Below are 17,587 nucleotides of genomic sequence, written 5' to 3' on the forward strand. Positions count from 1 at the left end.
CAGAGCTCTTGGCACTAAGTTGAGTTAGTAAATAGGTTTTCACCCCCCTAAACCTGACGAAACGAATGCCTCTGCACACTGCAGCAGATGCTCCTGTGCCAGCTTCTATCTTCACAGCGGCACAAGGTAATAGAGAACACGCCTTAAGAGCATCTTCTCTAGTTCTGAATGACAATCAAAACAATTTGCTATTCTTATTGCATGGAGTTGACCAATAATCTTCTAATACAACTGCTAGGCCAATATGAGACACAAAGGCAATTATTTGTGCAGTAAATGTTTGTATTAACTGGGGTTAGACTCTATTTGTTCAGTTTTCTAGCCAAGATGTTTTGAAAACAAAACTCACCTGGACTGTGTTGGGTGGTTGGTTTTGTGTGTGTGCTTCTGTTTGTCTGGCTTTGGGCTGGGTTTTAATACTGAAAGGCTCTTCAAGATTCCATCCTTTTAAAAACTATCAGTTAGAATATCGTCTTCTACACAAATAGAGGGAAAGCAAACTCGAAATTTTGAAGACATTTTGGATTCCCTTCATTTCCAACCCCATTAACCTCACCTAATGATCATAGAGAGCGGAAGGATGGCAGAAGCAAGACGCTGAATGATCTCATGTGGAAAGCAGCAGAATTCATCCCGACAGCAGCAATGTAAGAAGGTGGTAATTGCCTGAGCTAAGTGCGTGAAAACTGCTTTTATTGTCCTCATTGCCGAGAAACTTAGGAATTTATTTCTCATTCAGAGACTCAGAGTCACTCCTTGAAGGTATAAAACCCTTGGTTCTTTTTTATTTCTGACATTTCTGATGTTTCACAATAATGCTACAAGCTAACTTAATCGAAACAACATCAGAATATAAATGCCAGTAAGCAGCAGCTCTGGGAGATGCTGCAGCGCTAGTCAGGAAGAATTCATTATCTTGAGACGTTTATTAAGCAAAGAAAGAAAAACTGTTTGAAAAAGGCTGGCAAACATCATTAGAGACACAAAAGAAAATTGCTTCCTAGGCTCTTTCCCAAGTTTACCTTTATTTTCCAGTTTTGAAGTCTCACTAAGTAATTATAGGTCTCTTCCAGCTACCCTGTTTACAGGCCAATCTGACACCCCAGCCCTGCCATGTAAGCAAGTGACATTCTGAAAACAGATCGCTTCCCCAGCCATGCTCCGTAGTTTTAGGTGCGAGCTTCACTTCCTGCTCTCCACCCCCGAAATCAAAGCTCTTCTGTCTGAAAGGTTACTCGGAACACCAAAGGAGGTTATGACTTGAGTTTCCTAATGTCCGTCAGGGAAGTTTTAAGCATTTGGTTGGTGGTTACTTTTCAAATTTCCTTGTTCATAGCTGATACTGAGGAAAGAGAAAAACAACCTCCCAGCACTCCTTCCAGTCCTGCAGGGCCTGTCAGAGCTTCCCAAACATCCGCGTGGACAGACAATTGCCAACATACAAGCAGGCAGCGACGGGTATTTTTAAGGGTATTTCGATATAAAGAGAACATTGCTCTTTTTTCCCCCTTTCAAGCTGTGGTAAATCTTCATTGTGATTACATGCAACTTTTTTATATTTTTAATCCGTTCATTTCAGATTTCCTGATCTTCAGCATTTTCTGAGAAATGCACATTAAGCCGTTTAGGTGAATAGAATACGTGACACCTTCCAGCTCGTAACACGAGAGATGCAGCCCCAGTTTCATTGATTAAACTTATCTTTTCGTTTCTTGAAAAGCACCTTCCTCCTTTAGTAAGGCCAGAGTACACATGTACTGTTATATTAACAACCAAAAAAAGAGACTTACCTGCTACCGTGAGCTTTGCTGTCCTGCTGACGATGGTCCCCAGGCTCTCCACAGTGGCCACACATTGATAATATCCTTCATCAGGTTTATTATGCTTGGAATGCACCACACTGTTTATTAATAAAGATCCATCTGGTAACAACTGGCGACGGTCATCGGACACCAAGTTCAGGAAAGTCCCGTCTTTCTTCCATTCAATTTTTGGCGAAGTTTCGCAGTAAGCTGAACAGTTCATGATGACAGATGCTCCGCGAACTGACAGAACATCCGTCGGCTCCACCAGAAAGTAAAAAGGAGAGAAGGTTCTCACAAGGGATCCTGCAAAACACAAATTGCATCACAGTTTGGGGTTTAGCCTTCTGGATTTTTTTAAACAGAAAATGCATCGTCATTTCAAACTGTTGTGATGCGCGCAACAGTCCCCACTACTTGCAACGTCGTCTTCCTGAACATGGTAAAAATAGTTTGGTCTATATGACAGTATTTTCTGCTTTGATTATTTATATCTATGAACACTCAAATTTAAAGAGATTTTCATCCTTGTAACACATCCTCTTGCTCGCAGTGGAGCCGATGTGGTTAACGGCCCCGAGCAATCCGCTGCGGACACCAGTCAGCCTCACCAAAACCTGTGCAGACCCATAGATGTGCCCGAGTACCACATCTATAACAAACGGTATGTACTGCCAGGCCTCTCTTTTTGGCCTTTTGTGGTACGGCTGCCATACCACAGCGGTGCGGTCATTTGTTTTGTATAATAAAGATCAAGATATATTAAGAATAACTCAGCCCTCAAGAGAAAAAGAGATGCCAATTCTGAGCTTAACTCATCATGCAAGTGCCATAAAACATTTTCTTCTATTCTAGCACAGGATAAACACAATTACTTTTCCATTGTAAGTATTCCCAGAGGACTTCTATAATTAACATCTACTTTCCATGAAGAAGGGAATTTTAATTACTGTATTTCTGGTGTATTGGGTCAAGCAGAAAGACTGTGTCAATATCACTTGGACTTGCCTTAACTTCATCATCCAGAGAAAAGAGAAAGAAGAAAAATACTTTTAGGGAAGAACAGTTTTCCAAATCAGCACAATGTTGTGTTGAGTGCAAACAGGGTCGTTATTTTTAAATCCAACCTTAGAAGCCCCACCAGGGCTGCCCACCTGTACTGTGACAAACTCCACCTCTCCTCGGCTTGGGACTGGGAGTGGGATACATGTACAAAACATCACGGCAATATAAGCTGTAATACCAGTAGCTGCCTACCAGCAATCCAAACACAAAAGTGCACAGACTGAACAGTTAATAGGGCTTTTGGAGACAGTCCCTTCAACCTGGAGCTGTGACAATTCCTCCTGTTTTTACAGAAAGCAAGCAAGCTGCAAAAGCAAACGCTTAAAAATGCCACCTGAAAACACACAGCCAAACTTAAAAGGGCTTTTTGCAAGGCCTAGAAAATAACTATTTTCCATAGATGCAGCAAATAAACCACCATCCTAACAAATAAAGTGTATTTTACAACCACTGTGTCTACTAACGTACCCTCAGCATGCAGCAGCAGCCTTAGACTGCTATTAGCTACAAATTTGAGAAATAACTTTTTCAAGTCACGTCTGATGACGTTCTTTAACAGCCATGGCAGAGAAGTTCCATCTCCCTTTCCAGAGCAGTTCATAACCATTGAGGAAACAAAGATGATGAGTGTTCAGCCAATGCATAAAGCAGTGAAGACAGACCTGTCCCCACTGTACAGCACAGGTACCTAGGATGTTATTTTTACCTGACATTGGTGCAGCAAACCAACCCACTTGGTCTGGCAGTACCAGTACCTGATTGAAAAATGTTTCACTTTCTGGCTGTCCTTTGCTAAGCCTAGCTCAAACCTGACTCTCTCGGATTGGGATGAAGGACTGTGAGCACGCAACGCTTCTCACTGAAAACGGGCCAACAACACACATCTGAGACATGACACCGAGTTCAGCAAGTTGAGCTGAAGCAGCCTGAGCCTCTCCTCAGGGCACGCTTCCCCACAGACCACAGAAGCGCTTTGAAACCCCAAAGAAGGACGTTTTAGTGACGCCTCCCAGCTACAGCGAATCTGAGGGCGGTGAGGTAAGACACAACGAGCTCATCAATCACCCATCCCAGCGTTGCGTTTTCAAAGGGCTGCAGACCTCAGCGGGAAAAAAGAAATCTAAGGCTGTTCTTTGCCTTCTTTTCACCGCTACCATGCCTACAGACCTGTGGGTTTTGTACACTTGGTGCAGTGGTACATCCAGGTGAGGGGGTGCCTGGAATAGTACATATAAAGCAGCTGCTCAAGTGGGAAGAATCTTCCCTGCGTTATTCAGTTAATTTGTGAAAAAGACAAGCACTCCGGTATCAAACTTACATCATTTAAATGTGCGCTTGTACAACTGCCTGACACGAGCTCTTTAAAAATTATGTCATTCAGGAAAATAACTTCAGACAAAATGACTCTGCTCTCAGTTCTACTTAGTACATATAAATTACCTCCAAGCAGCACACGGCTACAGATTCACCTTCAATTCACTGTTGCCACACAACTAATTCATACTGACGTCTTCCTGGCCGCGACCGCCAACTCCATTGCAAGCAGAGGACTTTTAATACCAGATTTCACGTGAGTATTGGAAGGAAACTGCATTCCATTTACACACACTAAACCCAATAACCATCCAGAAAGAAAACGTGAAGCGCAGGTATAGTTTCAGAACCGCTTTTTCCAAATAGAAATGATAACTGAAGGCAACCAAACGCATCTTTCATCAAAAATACCTGATGTTAGATTCATACGAGGCTTTGATGGAGAACCATCACTTGTTTTGCGTGTTGGGGAAAGCTGTGTCAATTGGGAGATCATACTTGTCCTTTTAAGTTAGATTCCGAAGCAATTTAAGAGCACATATATAATGCCTTTGAAAACTGACGGTTAAAAGAGAAGTATTTGACAGCACCCTAATCAGAGCGGCAGGAACTCTTACAAAGCCCCTTTTGCGTACTGCAAGCCCACGATAAAAGATCCAAGCTCTCTTGCTGCGGGATTGAACTTTTAAAAGGCTTTTCACCAGAATTTAATTAACATTCCCAATGGCTCTTGTAATCCTAAAACCAGTATGTCATGCCCTTCCTAACCTAGATCATTAAAAAAGCTGTCTTCGAGAATTAGCCCAACGTATTTTAATTGAAGATGTTACATATGTTATTCTTCGCAAGCTGCCAGCAAGAGCTCACGATGAACTTGTTTTGTGGTTTGTTACAACATCCATTGCCAAGGAGCACATTATCTATCTGGATAAAGTGCTACATGCATTAATCTCTAATTAAAATGTAAGTATTAGCAAGTTGAATTTTTTTTTTCCCTTGACAACACTGGAAACATTCTGCACTACCCAATAAGAAAAATTTATAGATGATATTACAACATAAACCAATGTTTAGATGCAGAGTTATTTTCTACTTAATATTACATGTTTCTCTTATGGGCAATATAGAATATAGACCACCTGACCAAATGAAGCTGCGCATGATGGCAATATACATCAACCAAGCAAAGATCTTTAGGATTTCGGGGGTTTTTTAAACACATCTAATGCCCAATCATATACATGGTGGTTGGCGAGTCCTCTTGCACTGAAAAACCAAGGCCAAATCCTTTAAATTGCATTTTCTAAAATCCATTTCATTTCTTTCTTTACAAAGCCTCTACAATCCATAAATTATGAGACAAAAATGATATTGCCTTTAAGCATTGGGGAAAAAAAAAAAAAAAAAAAGAACAAAAGGTAAGAGCTACCCCTGACTGCAGCTGTACAATATAAATGGTGCTGGTACGTCAATAATTCCCGCGCTGGGCTGACAGTGGAACCGAGGAGAACAAGTGATGTAACACGATGAGTAGGGCCATGTATCAATCTAGACCTTCCCAGACTTACTAGATTCCTTTCTCCTTCAGCACAAGCAGAACTCCTCTTTTTATGATTTAATACACTATTAACAAAGATATTAATCAAGAAGATGAGTTAATCTTCACCCCAGCATCATTAAGCATGGCTGGCCAGCAATGATGCCTGAAGAACGACGCAGAAGGGCCCTGGCCCATAACAGAAGGAGGGATGTTCCGAGATCCACAAGGGACAGACAGTGTTTTATTTCCGATGCAGGGAAACAAGCCGTACAGACCCTCTTTCCCCTTCAAAAAATAAAAAGGGGTTGTTTCTGTGCAGCAGGGAGACACAAGGAAAACAGCTGGTTCAAGTAAATTCTCCTGAAAAGCAGCACAAAGTCGGGTGCTTGTCCTTCTCTGGAGTCACCAATCCGACACGCAGGTGTCTCCTTACAGCACAGACCAAGCAGACAATGCTGAGCGAATAGAACAGCCTGGGACACCACCAGAAAACCCGCCCCCTCCTCTGGCTCCACACAATTGTCCGTTCAGAGACATTCCTGTGTATGGACCACAGTGCAGAGCGCCCGTCTGGGTACCATGGGCCCACGTGCACTTGTCACCAGCGCACAGAGGACAGTTCTAGCAGCAGGAACTCTGCTCTGCCCTTTTTCAAAGGGTATCTTTCTAGAGGCATGAAGCTGGGAAAAGCCGCCTACTTTTGCGCATTATTCTCTAGTGGTTTCATGTTACCAAGTCAGGAAAGGTTTTGACATCATGTGCTAACAGGAGCACAAAAGCCAAGATGCTCGTCATCATAGAAATTACTATAAGATAGAAAGACATATTAATAATACATGTTTCAAGACTTTGCCTTCAGTAACTCAGAAATGTCCTTGTCATTTACAGAGTACAGTCAATAAACACAGAACAAATTCAAGCAAAGCAAAGTACATTTTGCAACAATGCTTTTACAGCTCTGTCCATACTTCCAGTTCACTTTCACTTGTTAATAATGAGTTAATGTTGGCTTAATCTTAACCGACCCTCCTGACACAACTCAAGCACAAAATTATACTTGAAAAAATTAGCCCATTAAAAAAATATGCAGAAACAGAATTAAGAAAAAAGCATCCAAACAGTGTGTGCCTGCAGTAAACCACTGAAAAGCGAGCACCCAGGCACTTACTCCAACCACTCCTCCTGTAAATGATACCATCTCCTCATATATTATTAAATAATGGGAAGGAAAACAAGATAATAATCAACAGCAAAATCCAAACACAGATTGTAATCTCAAATAGCAGCCATTCTAGGAGATGCGTTTACGTCTGGTGTTTCGTTGCATGGCCTTCCTAACACCTCCAGGGAGCTGGATATTTTTACCTGAATTTTGAATGCATGGAGGCAACTTCATTACTTCCAGCGTTGCCGCTTAATTGCCATACGTTCTGTGATGATGGTTCCCTTACCGAGCCAGCTAAGGAGCTGTGCCACACCGAGCAGAACCATCAGGCTTGGAAAACGGAAGGAGAAAAGATGCCACAAACTCCAGTCTTGCTTTTCGACAGTTAACTTCTGCCAAGGGCTTCTGGACACCTTCAATCTACACTCCAACCCAGGAAACTGCCAACCAGCTGTGCTTCAAAAACAAGATCGGTTGGACTTGTTATTCCTCCTGGTGTATAAGGAAAAAGAATCCTGTATACCCACTAAGAAGAAAAAACTGGATTTCTTTCGGGTTGCTTAAAAACAACCCTTGGGTTTTACAAAACTCGCTTCTAGGAACTGCATCCCACAAACCTCTCATCTTCTGCAAGGAACATCCTTTCCAAGAGTTTTTGCTTTTATAGTCAGAGGGAAAGCAAGCCAGACCATGTAATGCCATATTTCCACGTTAAGCCAATGAAAGAATTACCCTGAATATCGTTAACTGCAACATTTCTTTTCATAATCATTTCAGAGGAATAGATTAAAGGATTTTTATCAACCTTTTTCTTTCTTTTGTGGAGCAACCAAAGCCATTCCTCTCATTTCATAAAACTATCAGTTTTTGTTTAAATAGCCAATCTCCGACACACCCCTTTAAGCTTGAGTAGGATTTAAAACGGTAAGAACAAACCGTTCTTGCAGATGTAATCCCCTTTCTATTGCTATTAATGACAGAAATACGCTAGAATGATAGCGAGGTGAAAACCTCTTTGACTTGAGCTCCGGGCACAGCGGTTCCCTCGACCACAATCTCGGGGATCAGTTGTTGAGCTGTGATCTGGGAGCAGCTCGAGATGCTCTCGGGTGCCGACGCCATTGGGGCGACCAGCACCACGGCCCCCGCGCGCTCTACCCAACAAACCTTCATCCCGCGGCAAACTCCGCTTTTCTCACCTGTCAAAATAAGCCACAGTGATTACCTTTCATAGGAAATTAACAGTATGCCAGGAGCGGGGTTTTTGCCCATTCCATCCCTTTTTTTTATGCTCTGCATGGCTCTTATTCCCCTGCAATTTTCTTCCTCACGCTTCAAGCAAAAAGATGTAATTTCTCTGCTTGGAACTTCACAGCCCTGGCTGAAACCCCATTACTGGAGTAGCCAATTTACAGCTGTCAGTTCTGGCAGTTTTACAGTAAGCTGACTGCAGAGTACTTACACTTTTCATATTCTTCCTGATCAAGGATGAAAAAGAGAAGAATACCGAGCAATTTTTACTTCTCTTTATTATTAGCAGTGCTTCCTTCGGAAAGCACATCAGTTACAGGGGACCAGTGTTCAATTCGTCCAATTTTTTAATTCTTCCAATGATCGTTTTCATGACTCTACCAGACTGGCCTGAGAAAAGATCCATCGAGCATTTCTACAAAAGATTACTAGAGGGCACTGTGAAGACACCTACGAAAGGAAGAAAATGTATTTCTGTTCACTATTGTGAACAATAGTACTTTGACTTTTCCACAGAAATAGCTACCATATGTTAGCTCCTGACAATACCACATCAGTTAGAGCAGGTGAAGAACAACTTCCATTTTTTTCGGGAGTAATGGATTTCTTTCCCTAGAGTTCCAGTCTTCTGGGTGCTCAGGAACAGAATTTACCTCTTTAGATATATGCAATGCTAAAAACAAACAGTGGCTTTCAACGGGTTAAAAAATGGAAAGGCCATTTGTAGGAATCAAAACACATATTGCACACAATGCAGGCAAGATGCTGAACATCCAGAGCAAAAGATGCCTCCTTCTCATCCCGCTGGCACCCCGGCTGGGCTCTGGCTGCTCACGCTGGAGTGACTGGTTCGCCCAAGCCCTCCCCAGAACCAGAGAAGCAGATTCGCTGCCCCAGTCTTTTATTTTTGCAAGACTGGTACTTCAAAAATGGTTTAGAATATAAATATGTATAAAAAAATTAGCTGTATGGCAATGGATTTACTACTCACAGGTCTGGGAATGAGCCTAGTTTAAGCTCAATGTTGATCATTTAGCTTAAGCAGATGCACACCAAACATCATAGATTATTTAGAGATATAAGGTTGTATGATTTTTAGTGTGCTCTTTGATTCATGTTACTTGGCAGACCAGATTTACTAAAATTTTAAGCTGTAAGGTTCTGCTCGTATTTACCAAATGCAACTGCAGACTACACTGAATGACTGCGAGATGAAGGGGAATTGTCTTGGATAACAACGATCCAAGGCTAAGGCAGAGACATCACAGCCACCTGCAAAGCGGGGCCTATTGTGCACTTCGCTAAGAAAGGATTTACCCAGACAAAACGGCACCTTCAAGGATATGGACCAAACCCAATGTCTACAACTGAACAAAACAAACCCACGTGGAGCCTAAGAAAACAGGTCCAATGGGGAGCAAAGGACCTGCTGCTGAAATTTTCCTGTTGGACTGGATTTTGGTGTGAGCGGTCTGTAAAAACATAAAAGTTTGTAGCTTTCTATGCTTGGGCAGACCTCTGCGCAGGTACCCGGCTTGAGCCAGCCCTTCTGCTATTCTACCCCATTACATTTTTTATTTTCTGAGAATTATGTCTCCTGAAAGTCTGTTTTGCATGTGGTTAAGGGCCTCACCTGAAGGTTTGCAACTGGAGCTTTAAAAATAGGCTCCAGAGCCAATGGTTATCAGGGAGAGAAGAATCCCGAACATTCACACCATGACAGACATAGGCCTGGCCTGAGAGTTTGTCTGCGGAGCCACAAGACACAGCCCTGGAGCGAACGGTCATCAGAGAGGGAAGACACCTGACAGTTTGCTTCCTAAATAACAGAGCAAACCCGCCACCAAACTCTTTAAGGTTGCATTTCTCTTTAAGAAATCTAAACATTGTTCTGCAGCAGGCAGAACCCTCAAATTGCTCCCCCGCGCCATCAGGGGACGATCCCCCTGCATGTGGTGGGTTCCTCCAGCCCACCCACTCAATTCAGCGCTTCGGGGGGATGACACCGGTGACAAAGATGCTTGCAGAGGTGTGAAGGGCAAGGGGATGCTGTTACCAACTCAGGAGGGCTCCAATTGCAGGCAACAGTCAAAACGGCACACAGGAGGATAGATGGGGATGATAAGAAGAAGCCTGGTCTCTATGGGAAGCTTGACATGGGAAAAAAAGGGCTGAACATTAAAAAGAAATAAAGATGCAAGCAAGAACACAACTCAAAGTTGCTGAACATCTTTTCCAGTGTCTTTGTAAAGAGAGAGACCTGTCATGTTAAATAAAAGAGGGATAAAAATATCTTAACAAATACCTTTAATGCAAGATCAAGCAAAGACTATCTAAGAGGACCTGGAAACAGAAGAACAGGCGCATCAGATCAGAGCAAAGAGAATCCTTTCAACTCGGTGTCTTGTCACAGCGCACTGGAGAGCGGATGCGAGGGAACAGCTCAGAGCTGAGCAAACACACACAGAACCCGCCCAAATTCAGCCTCGGCATGGGACTGAGGGACCTGGGCGGCCGGGAGTGGGTTTTGTTCTTCAGCTCAATAGCTCTTGGAGAAAAAGTACCAGCAACCTGTGTCGACACCCCTGAACTGCCTTGGGGGCCCTAATTTAGGGGACTCGTGCTGAAAGATACAGACACCCAGTTCATTCTGTACGCTCAGCATAGCTAATTGTACAGCCTGTTTCACTCATCTGGCTCCCTATGCAGCAGCCACTGTCCAATCACACTGTTGATCCGCAATACATAAAAATATAATCACCTTAGCTATTTATAAATGAGGATTTTATTGATCTTTCAGATGCTAGTGAAAAAACCACGAACAGCAGAAAGGCAAAGACGCACATAACAGACGCTATAAACATGCCGCAGTGTTTTTAAGAACCACAATTTAAAAACATATTTACGCTAGTTTTTCTATCCCGTAAAATCCAACATTTGTGGCAGAGTTCATTACATGGATGAATTAAGTTGCAATAAAACTGATTCTTCCCAAATATAAGTTCTAACAACTGATAACCAGGAGCATCACCCGTTGGTTTCGGTTTGCCATTGAGCGGAAGGGTTTGGCACGTTGGTTGCTTGAGAGGGCCCCCAAAAAGCTGTGCATTCTAAAGATAAAAGCCTGGAGATGCTCAGTCCCCTCACACACTCAATACTAATGGAACTACAGAAAAATATGCAAGGCACTTGTCATTAGACAAAGGATTAGAAATTTGCCTAGTCTTGAAACCCTGGGAAAGGCAAGAATGAGCCTTGTGATTTAAAAAGTTCATTAGATAGTAGCAACCATCTAGAAGTCTGTGAACTTTAAGCAACAAATCATTAAGTCATGTACATCATGCCTTTCATTAACACTTATACACACACCCATACATAAAGTGTGCATATATATAAACTTGATATGTTACACATACACCTACCACTGTCCTCTACAACCGATTATTTTTCAAACCTCAATTACTTTATCAAGACAAACATTTAATAATTATAAAAACTGCCACAAGCATCAACCAAACACAACTTATTAGCCATATAAACAAATACACATCATACAGCTTATAAAAACAGAATATTACTGAACCAGATGACAGGACAACTTAGGAGACTCAGAACTGGTAAAACACGGAGATTTGAAGATGCAGAAATCAAAAATTGTTATCCAGATCAGCCCCAATGCTAAAAAAAGAGGATAACTAGTCACAAATGAACACCATTTTAACCATGGCCAAGAATAAGCGAAGAGACACCACTCAGTTATGTGTCCGCCAGCAGAATAGCTGCAGCAGTAACTCAAGTGCACGTCGCTGAGTTAACAACTCCTTCAAGTCACTTAGTGTTTTACTCTGAGCAGTGGATAAAAGTCTCCATTTGTGTCACCTCAACAATACACTGGTTTTACAAGCTTCAAACATGTTTTTTTATCCTCTCAAGTGTGAGTCATGCCCATTGATTTGGAAACATTTCCTGCCTTTTATACAGTTTGGCTGGGTGCAATGGATAACGGGTTTGAGAAGCAGAATGGGGCTCTGGCTGCCTCCACAGGGAATCTCCACCCAAACCTGAGCTCTGGCTTTGCACCACCGACTCCGGACTACATCCTCACATTAAACAAGCTGTCCCAGGTACACTACACCTACCTCAGCAGCTTTGTCATCCTAGATTAAACTCACTACAGACCCCCGAGCCTAAACATGACAGAAATATTTGTAAATCTCGCTGATCCTTTATGGTGAAATGCACAAACGTGATCTGGAATTAAAAAAAATATAAAATCCCCAAGTCTTATTTACCGCAACTTCATTATTTCAAGCGTGCTGAACATACAGAGTAGAGCAAATTATTGGATTTTTTGTTTATTACTTTTTCATATATGAAATCAAAGAGCTACACTTCAGCAAGGCAACTGTGGACTATTAACAACGTATCTGTATTCACAACAGATCTATGAAAAAATCCAATTGCGCTGATCCTTTATTACGAGTTTGCAGTCCTGTTGTTTTACCCGGCTGCCAGTTTTCCGTAACAGATTGCCACTAAGCCAGTAGCAAGCTCTTTATAAGAAAAGCTAAAAAGAAAACTAGCCAAATGCCTCAATTTAACCCCGATTCTTCATGTCTCTTTTTCCACATGTTCCTGGCAAGCAGGGCAGTCATATAATATTATACACATCTAGCTGACCTGAGAACAGAAAGCAGGGGATGTCACAGAGTGCGTCCAACTGCCGGCGCTCTCCCTGTTTGATCTCAGTTGAAAGTACAGTAAAATGAGCTGAAAGAGGAGTTTTAAAGGCTTTACGCAGATTCTTGTCTCTTCTGAAAGTGAAGCGGCTTCCTGTTTCATTTCTACAAGACAAACCAAAGCTTTCATCTCGCTTGTTTACTCGCTTAACCTCCTAAATTCCCATGAAGTCTCGTAGCTTTGATTGGCGCAGGTTTCGTCAGAATCAAATAAAAAACTGTAACTGTGGCTTTGTAAATATATTAGCAAAAATATTTACAAGCATTAGCTTTGCAAATGTTATATAGATGTGCAAGTAAAAAACAGATTTATCTGCTCATTTATAATATATATTATTTCGAAGTGGGAAAGCAAGCATGTTTAAAAGGAACTTACACAAGAGTGGCAACACAAATATTGCATATATTAACTAAATCATCATATAGACACGGGTATTACCTGAACTACTAAGTCGGAAGTGCTTAAGAAAAGCAAATGTGTACGTCACATTAGAAGGAATTTCCTTATGTCCCTTTTATTCTGATTTCCCCATGATGGTAAAAGTTCTCATCTCGATACAAGAGCATTGAGCTCACTCCCCTCACCGGCTGGCTCTGCGCCGGATAACTCTCTTCTTCTCACTATGAATTTATGAATGGGCACGCACAGAACACATTCAGTAGTCTGACAGCTACCTGGTCGGCTATTGAGAAGGTTCCAGCTCCAAGATTTTCCTCTGCTTAATAAAAAGCAGAATTTTCAAGCTCAAGTAATATCAAAACAGGACCCAGACCTGAACTCCGCATATCACATTGGAGGGCAGCACTCAATTCACGCAACTTTAAGCTGTTAAACAAACAGACAGACCTGATGAAATATTATTTGATTAATTATGGCAACAGAACTAACAGCTCCACAGAAAGAGGGCAATACCTGTTCCCAGCGCTGACAACCGCACAAGTTTCCGACACACAGCAGATGGCTCAGGGACCCCGTGCAGACTGTGTTGGTGTCGCCCTTTGCTCTGGCGACACCTCTGAGCTTTTAGGATGCAAAAATTTACCTGATGAGGGAGAGCTAAAGTATGAGCTACTGAACAGAACGTTTAATTGAAGAGAGGAGACTGTAACCGAATTGTTTTCACAAGAGAAACGTTCACCTTCATATGACAAAAAGCTCTTCAACCTGCTTGGACAGTGGGATGCAACTTACTTTCCGAAATAAAATTTCAGCTGATGCTACTTCATAAAACATGATTTGGATGCGGTTCTTTGCGGGGACAGGCACAAGACAAGCAAGAAGTGTCCAAGCATCCAAAGCAGGAAAGCCTGGTGAAAGATAAACCCCAAACTGGCTTTCCATTATTTCACATAGAGCAGTGAGCTGTTAAATATCTTCACGTTAAAAGCACCGGAAGCAGCACAGAAAGCCACAATAATGGCAACATTAGGAAAAGATCTTTTTCGAGGAATCCAGCAAGAAAAGCTACACCATGTTCCTGATCCATCCGCTACCATATGGGAAACGAGGAGGACAACACAAAATCTCAGCACACTCTGAAAATCCCAGCGTCTGACTCTCATTAATCATTACAGTTGCGTTTATGCTACCGGCGATGTTAAGCGTGGTTTTGGTACTAAGACCAGGGCACACAGGTCTATTTTTCCTCTCCGTTTGCCTGTCCGCTCTGGGGCTTCACAGAAATAGCCTGTACAATCTTCTCCTGAGAAACTTTCCCAACTCAAACATACCTTAATCACCAGAATCAGGTAATTAGACTGCAGTCCCTGCTGAGGCTACCATTAACATTTAAAATCTATGTTTAAGGGGCAAAAAAGCTTTATTTCCATCAATTCACATCACGTTCTGACTATCACAAACGGGAAGCTGTGCTTCCTAGCAGAGTAATTTTCACTTTGTAAACAGAGATTTCCAAGAAAACGTTGCCTGATGTTTGGTGAGGTTTTTATTTGGTTCAAGAACCACAACCAGCAAACACAACTACTGAACCAGCTCCTTTCAGTACAGAGGGCTGAAATGCAGCTTTCCCTGAGAGCCGAGCTCGTGTCACTGTTAACCATGAAAAGTCCCAGACAAGAGCATGTAAAATCATTTTATCAGCCCCGAACAGAAACACCCACGGCTGCACATCTGATTACAAGAGGAACTGGGCAACTCATCTAAAGACAAGGGATCTCAGAGGTGAGGCACTGTAATACAGCACTGCTCTGCACATACAAACATGTTGTAAAATATTGAGGGGAAAAAAAAAAGAGTGAACATATTAATAAAAAATCGTCATGTTTCTGTCAAACTTTGCTTATCTTAGATTTTCTGGCTTTGAATCACCCAATAACATGCACTATTTCAGTCCTCCTTCACTTAACTGCACTCTTACTTGCACATGAGCTGGGATATAAATCACAGAATATTAAGATGCTTTGCTCTTGTTTCATTAGGGCTTCTACACAGCAGAGATTTCTTACAGCCAGTATTCAAATGTAATGACTTTATCTCCCAAAGTTTTCAAATACATAGTTTACATGTATTAAAAGTTGTTTTGATCTTTGCAAAGTAACAGAGGGAGGGGCAAGTTATTCACATTTTTAGGCTTAACTGTTTCAGCTCTAAAAGCATCTCCCCCCAGCCACAGCGACCCACGCACGCTCCCTCCTTCAGACTGGTAAATATTACCTATGCCATGATCGCTAAAGCAAAAATTAAGCTAGAACTATCAACGGGCAGATGATCAATCCATGGGTTTCAAGAAAGCATATAATAGATCCTTTTAGACTTAACCAATGATGGCAGTAGATCTGCTTCAGCATTCAGATTATTAATAATTTTACTGCGGAAGCGGTCCAAGGGCTCTTCACAAAGATGTTCAATGAAGCAAAGGCGCGCTGGTTGCTGACGTCTCGCACACCAGGTACCGCTTCTTGCATATCTTCAGTCTCACAAAATGTTCGGAAATGCATCTGAGCTTCATCTCGCCAGTTTTACTGTTTAAATATACAGAGAAAAAGGCAACCCCAGACACCAGCGCTACCTATTTTAAATTGGTTTTGCAGGTGAACTGCTTTTACCAGAACATGATTAATCAGAGAGACCTCATTGACAACTATAATTATGTAGAATTTTAGAAAATCTGGGGCTACACTACAGGACCACATGATGGAAAATGACCACAAAATGTAAAAGGACACTGTCTAACGGGAGCTCTGTCTCATAGGGAACTGGGGAAAATAGAGCAAGGCAAAGGAAGGGCTCGCCAGTTCACCCTGCACCAAAAGAGCAGGGGACTGACAACCACCCCACCAAACCAAAAACCGATCACATGCAAAGTCCAGGTCCAAACTGCAAGCTGAATGGAACATAAGAAGGAGAGCTCCTTAAGTCTGTGCAGCTCACAGGGTAAAATTTAGTATTAACACAGTCAAAACTTATTATTAGACTAAGGTGCCTGGGATACCACATCGATTAAATGAAAGATTATTAATTTTGCATGCAACTCATAGATCATTCTCTAAATGCTATGCCAAAAATATAATTGAGTCTTCATTAAGCGGTCAGATGGGAAGTGGGAGCCCTTTCCCCACTGTACAATTCAAGGTCGGAAGATTGTTCAGACACCCTCACCCTCAGAATCCACACACAAAAAGGTCTGTTTTATTCACCCCCCATCACCCAGCTCCTCCGCCCAGCTCTCCAGTAACCTTGAACGCACGACATTGGTGGAGCTACTAAATAAAGACAGATCTTTCAATGTAGTCAAAAGGGGCTAAAGAAAAAGGCAATTATGTCAAGCTACAATTATACTACCAGCCACCACCACACTATTTCCAAGTTCAAATTTAAATTAAATTCAGAATAAAACAAGCTGCATTTTCAGCCACCCACTTATCATTTCATCTTGGTGATAACAGTGTCAGGCCAAAAATCCCCCCAGCCTTACCTTAACTATCTGTTACCACGGCTATATTGATCGCTCTCCTGTAATTTGTGTGAGGTGTTGGAAACCTACTTTCTAGTATTTCACAGCTAACAACTGGACTTACAAAGAAGTGGTTAATTTAATACACAAGAGACACCACCACTGGTATAAAGCAGCAGAGGCACTGGAGTTCATGGCTGCAAAGAGGGTTCTCCACTATTAGCAAAGTAAAGCTGGTTGAATGAGAGCGCTGCTCTGGGGCATGGACAGGGATTCTTCAAACACGGCCATTCCTGCTGGATCCTGCCACAGTTGTCTTAATTTTATTTAAACGTCAAGTTCAATAAATGAGCACCTGTCCTTCAAATCTCTCCAGAACTCTCCATACGCTTACAAACTGCATCTTTGTCTTAAAAAGTTTAAATCAAGGAGACAGTGTAGCTTTGAAGTACAATCTCGAATGTTCACACCCGTTTAAAGCTGCAAACCCCTTGTGTTACACTACAGGAGAAGGAATGTTCACAAAATCTAAGTCATAGACCTCTTCCTCATCGCTCCAAAACTGTACATTAAGATTCAGCTTTCATTCAGCTGTCCTGCAATTATGCCTCTAAGATCACAAGTTTCTTATTAGACCATTTTTTCAGCACAACTGGTTTCAGCCATAAATACATTTTTTCTATGAGAAATATTTTGTAGTGGGTGGTATCTTGAGTCTGCCCAAACCGCTGATCCATTCTTGATCTGAGATGAAAACACACGATCAGTTTTTCACTGCACCATTGATCAGGCCAGGT

At 42.0% G+C, this 17,587-nt stretch overlaps 1 protein-coding gene across 6 annotated transcripts in view; it reads right to left on the minus strand.

The window, feature by feature from the left end:
* Positions 1 to 17,587, minus strand: part of NEO1 (neogenin 1) — a 159,476-nt gene that overhangs the window by 106,842 nt on the left and 35,047 nt on the right. For all 6 annotated transcript variants that reach the window (XM_082061227.1, XM_082061229.1, XM_082061228.1 and 3 more), the window contains exon 2: positions 1,791 to 2,108. In XM_082061227.1, the coding sequence (XP_081917353.1) occupies positions 1,791 to 2,108 (318 nt within the window). The remainder of the gene's footprint in view (positions 1 to 1,790; positions 2,109 to 17,587) is intronic.

The sequence above is a fragment of the Streptopelia decaocto genome, assembly GCF_964273445.1.
Source record: "Streptopelia decaocto genome assembly, chromosome: 9".
Classification (NCBI taxonomy): Eukaryota; Metazoa; Chordata; class Aves; order Columbiformes; family Columbidae; genus Streptopelia; species Streptopelia decaocto.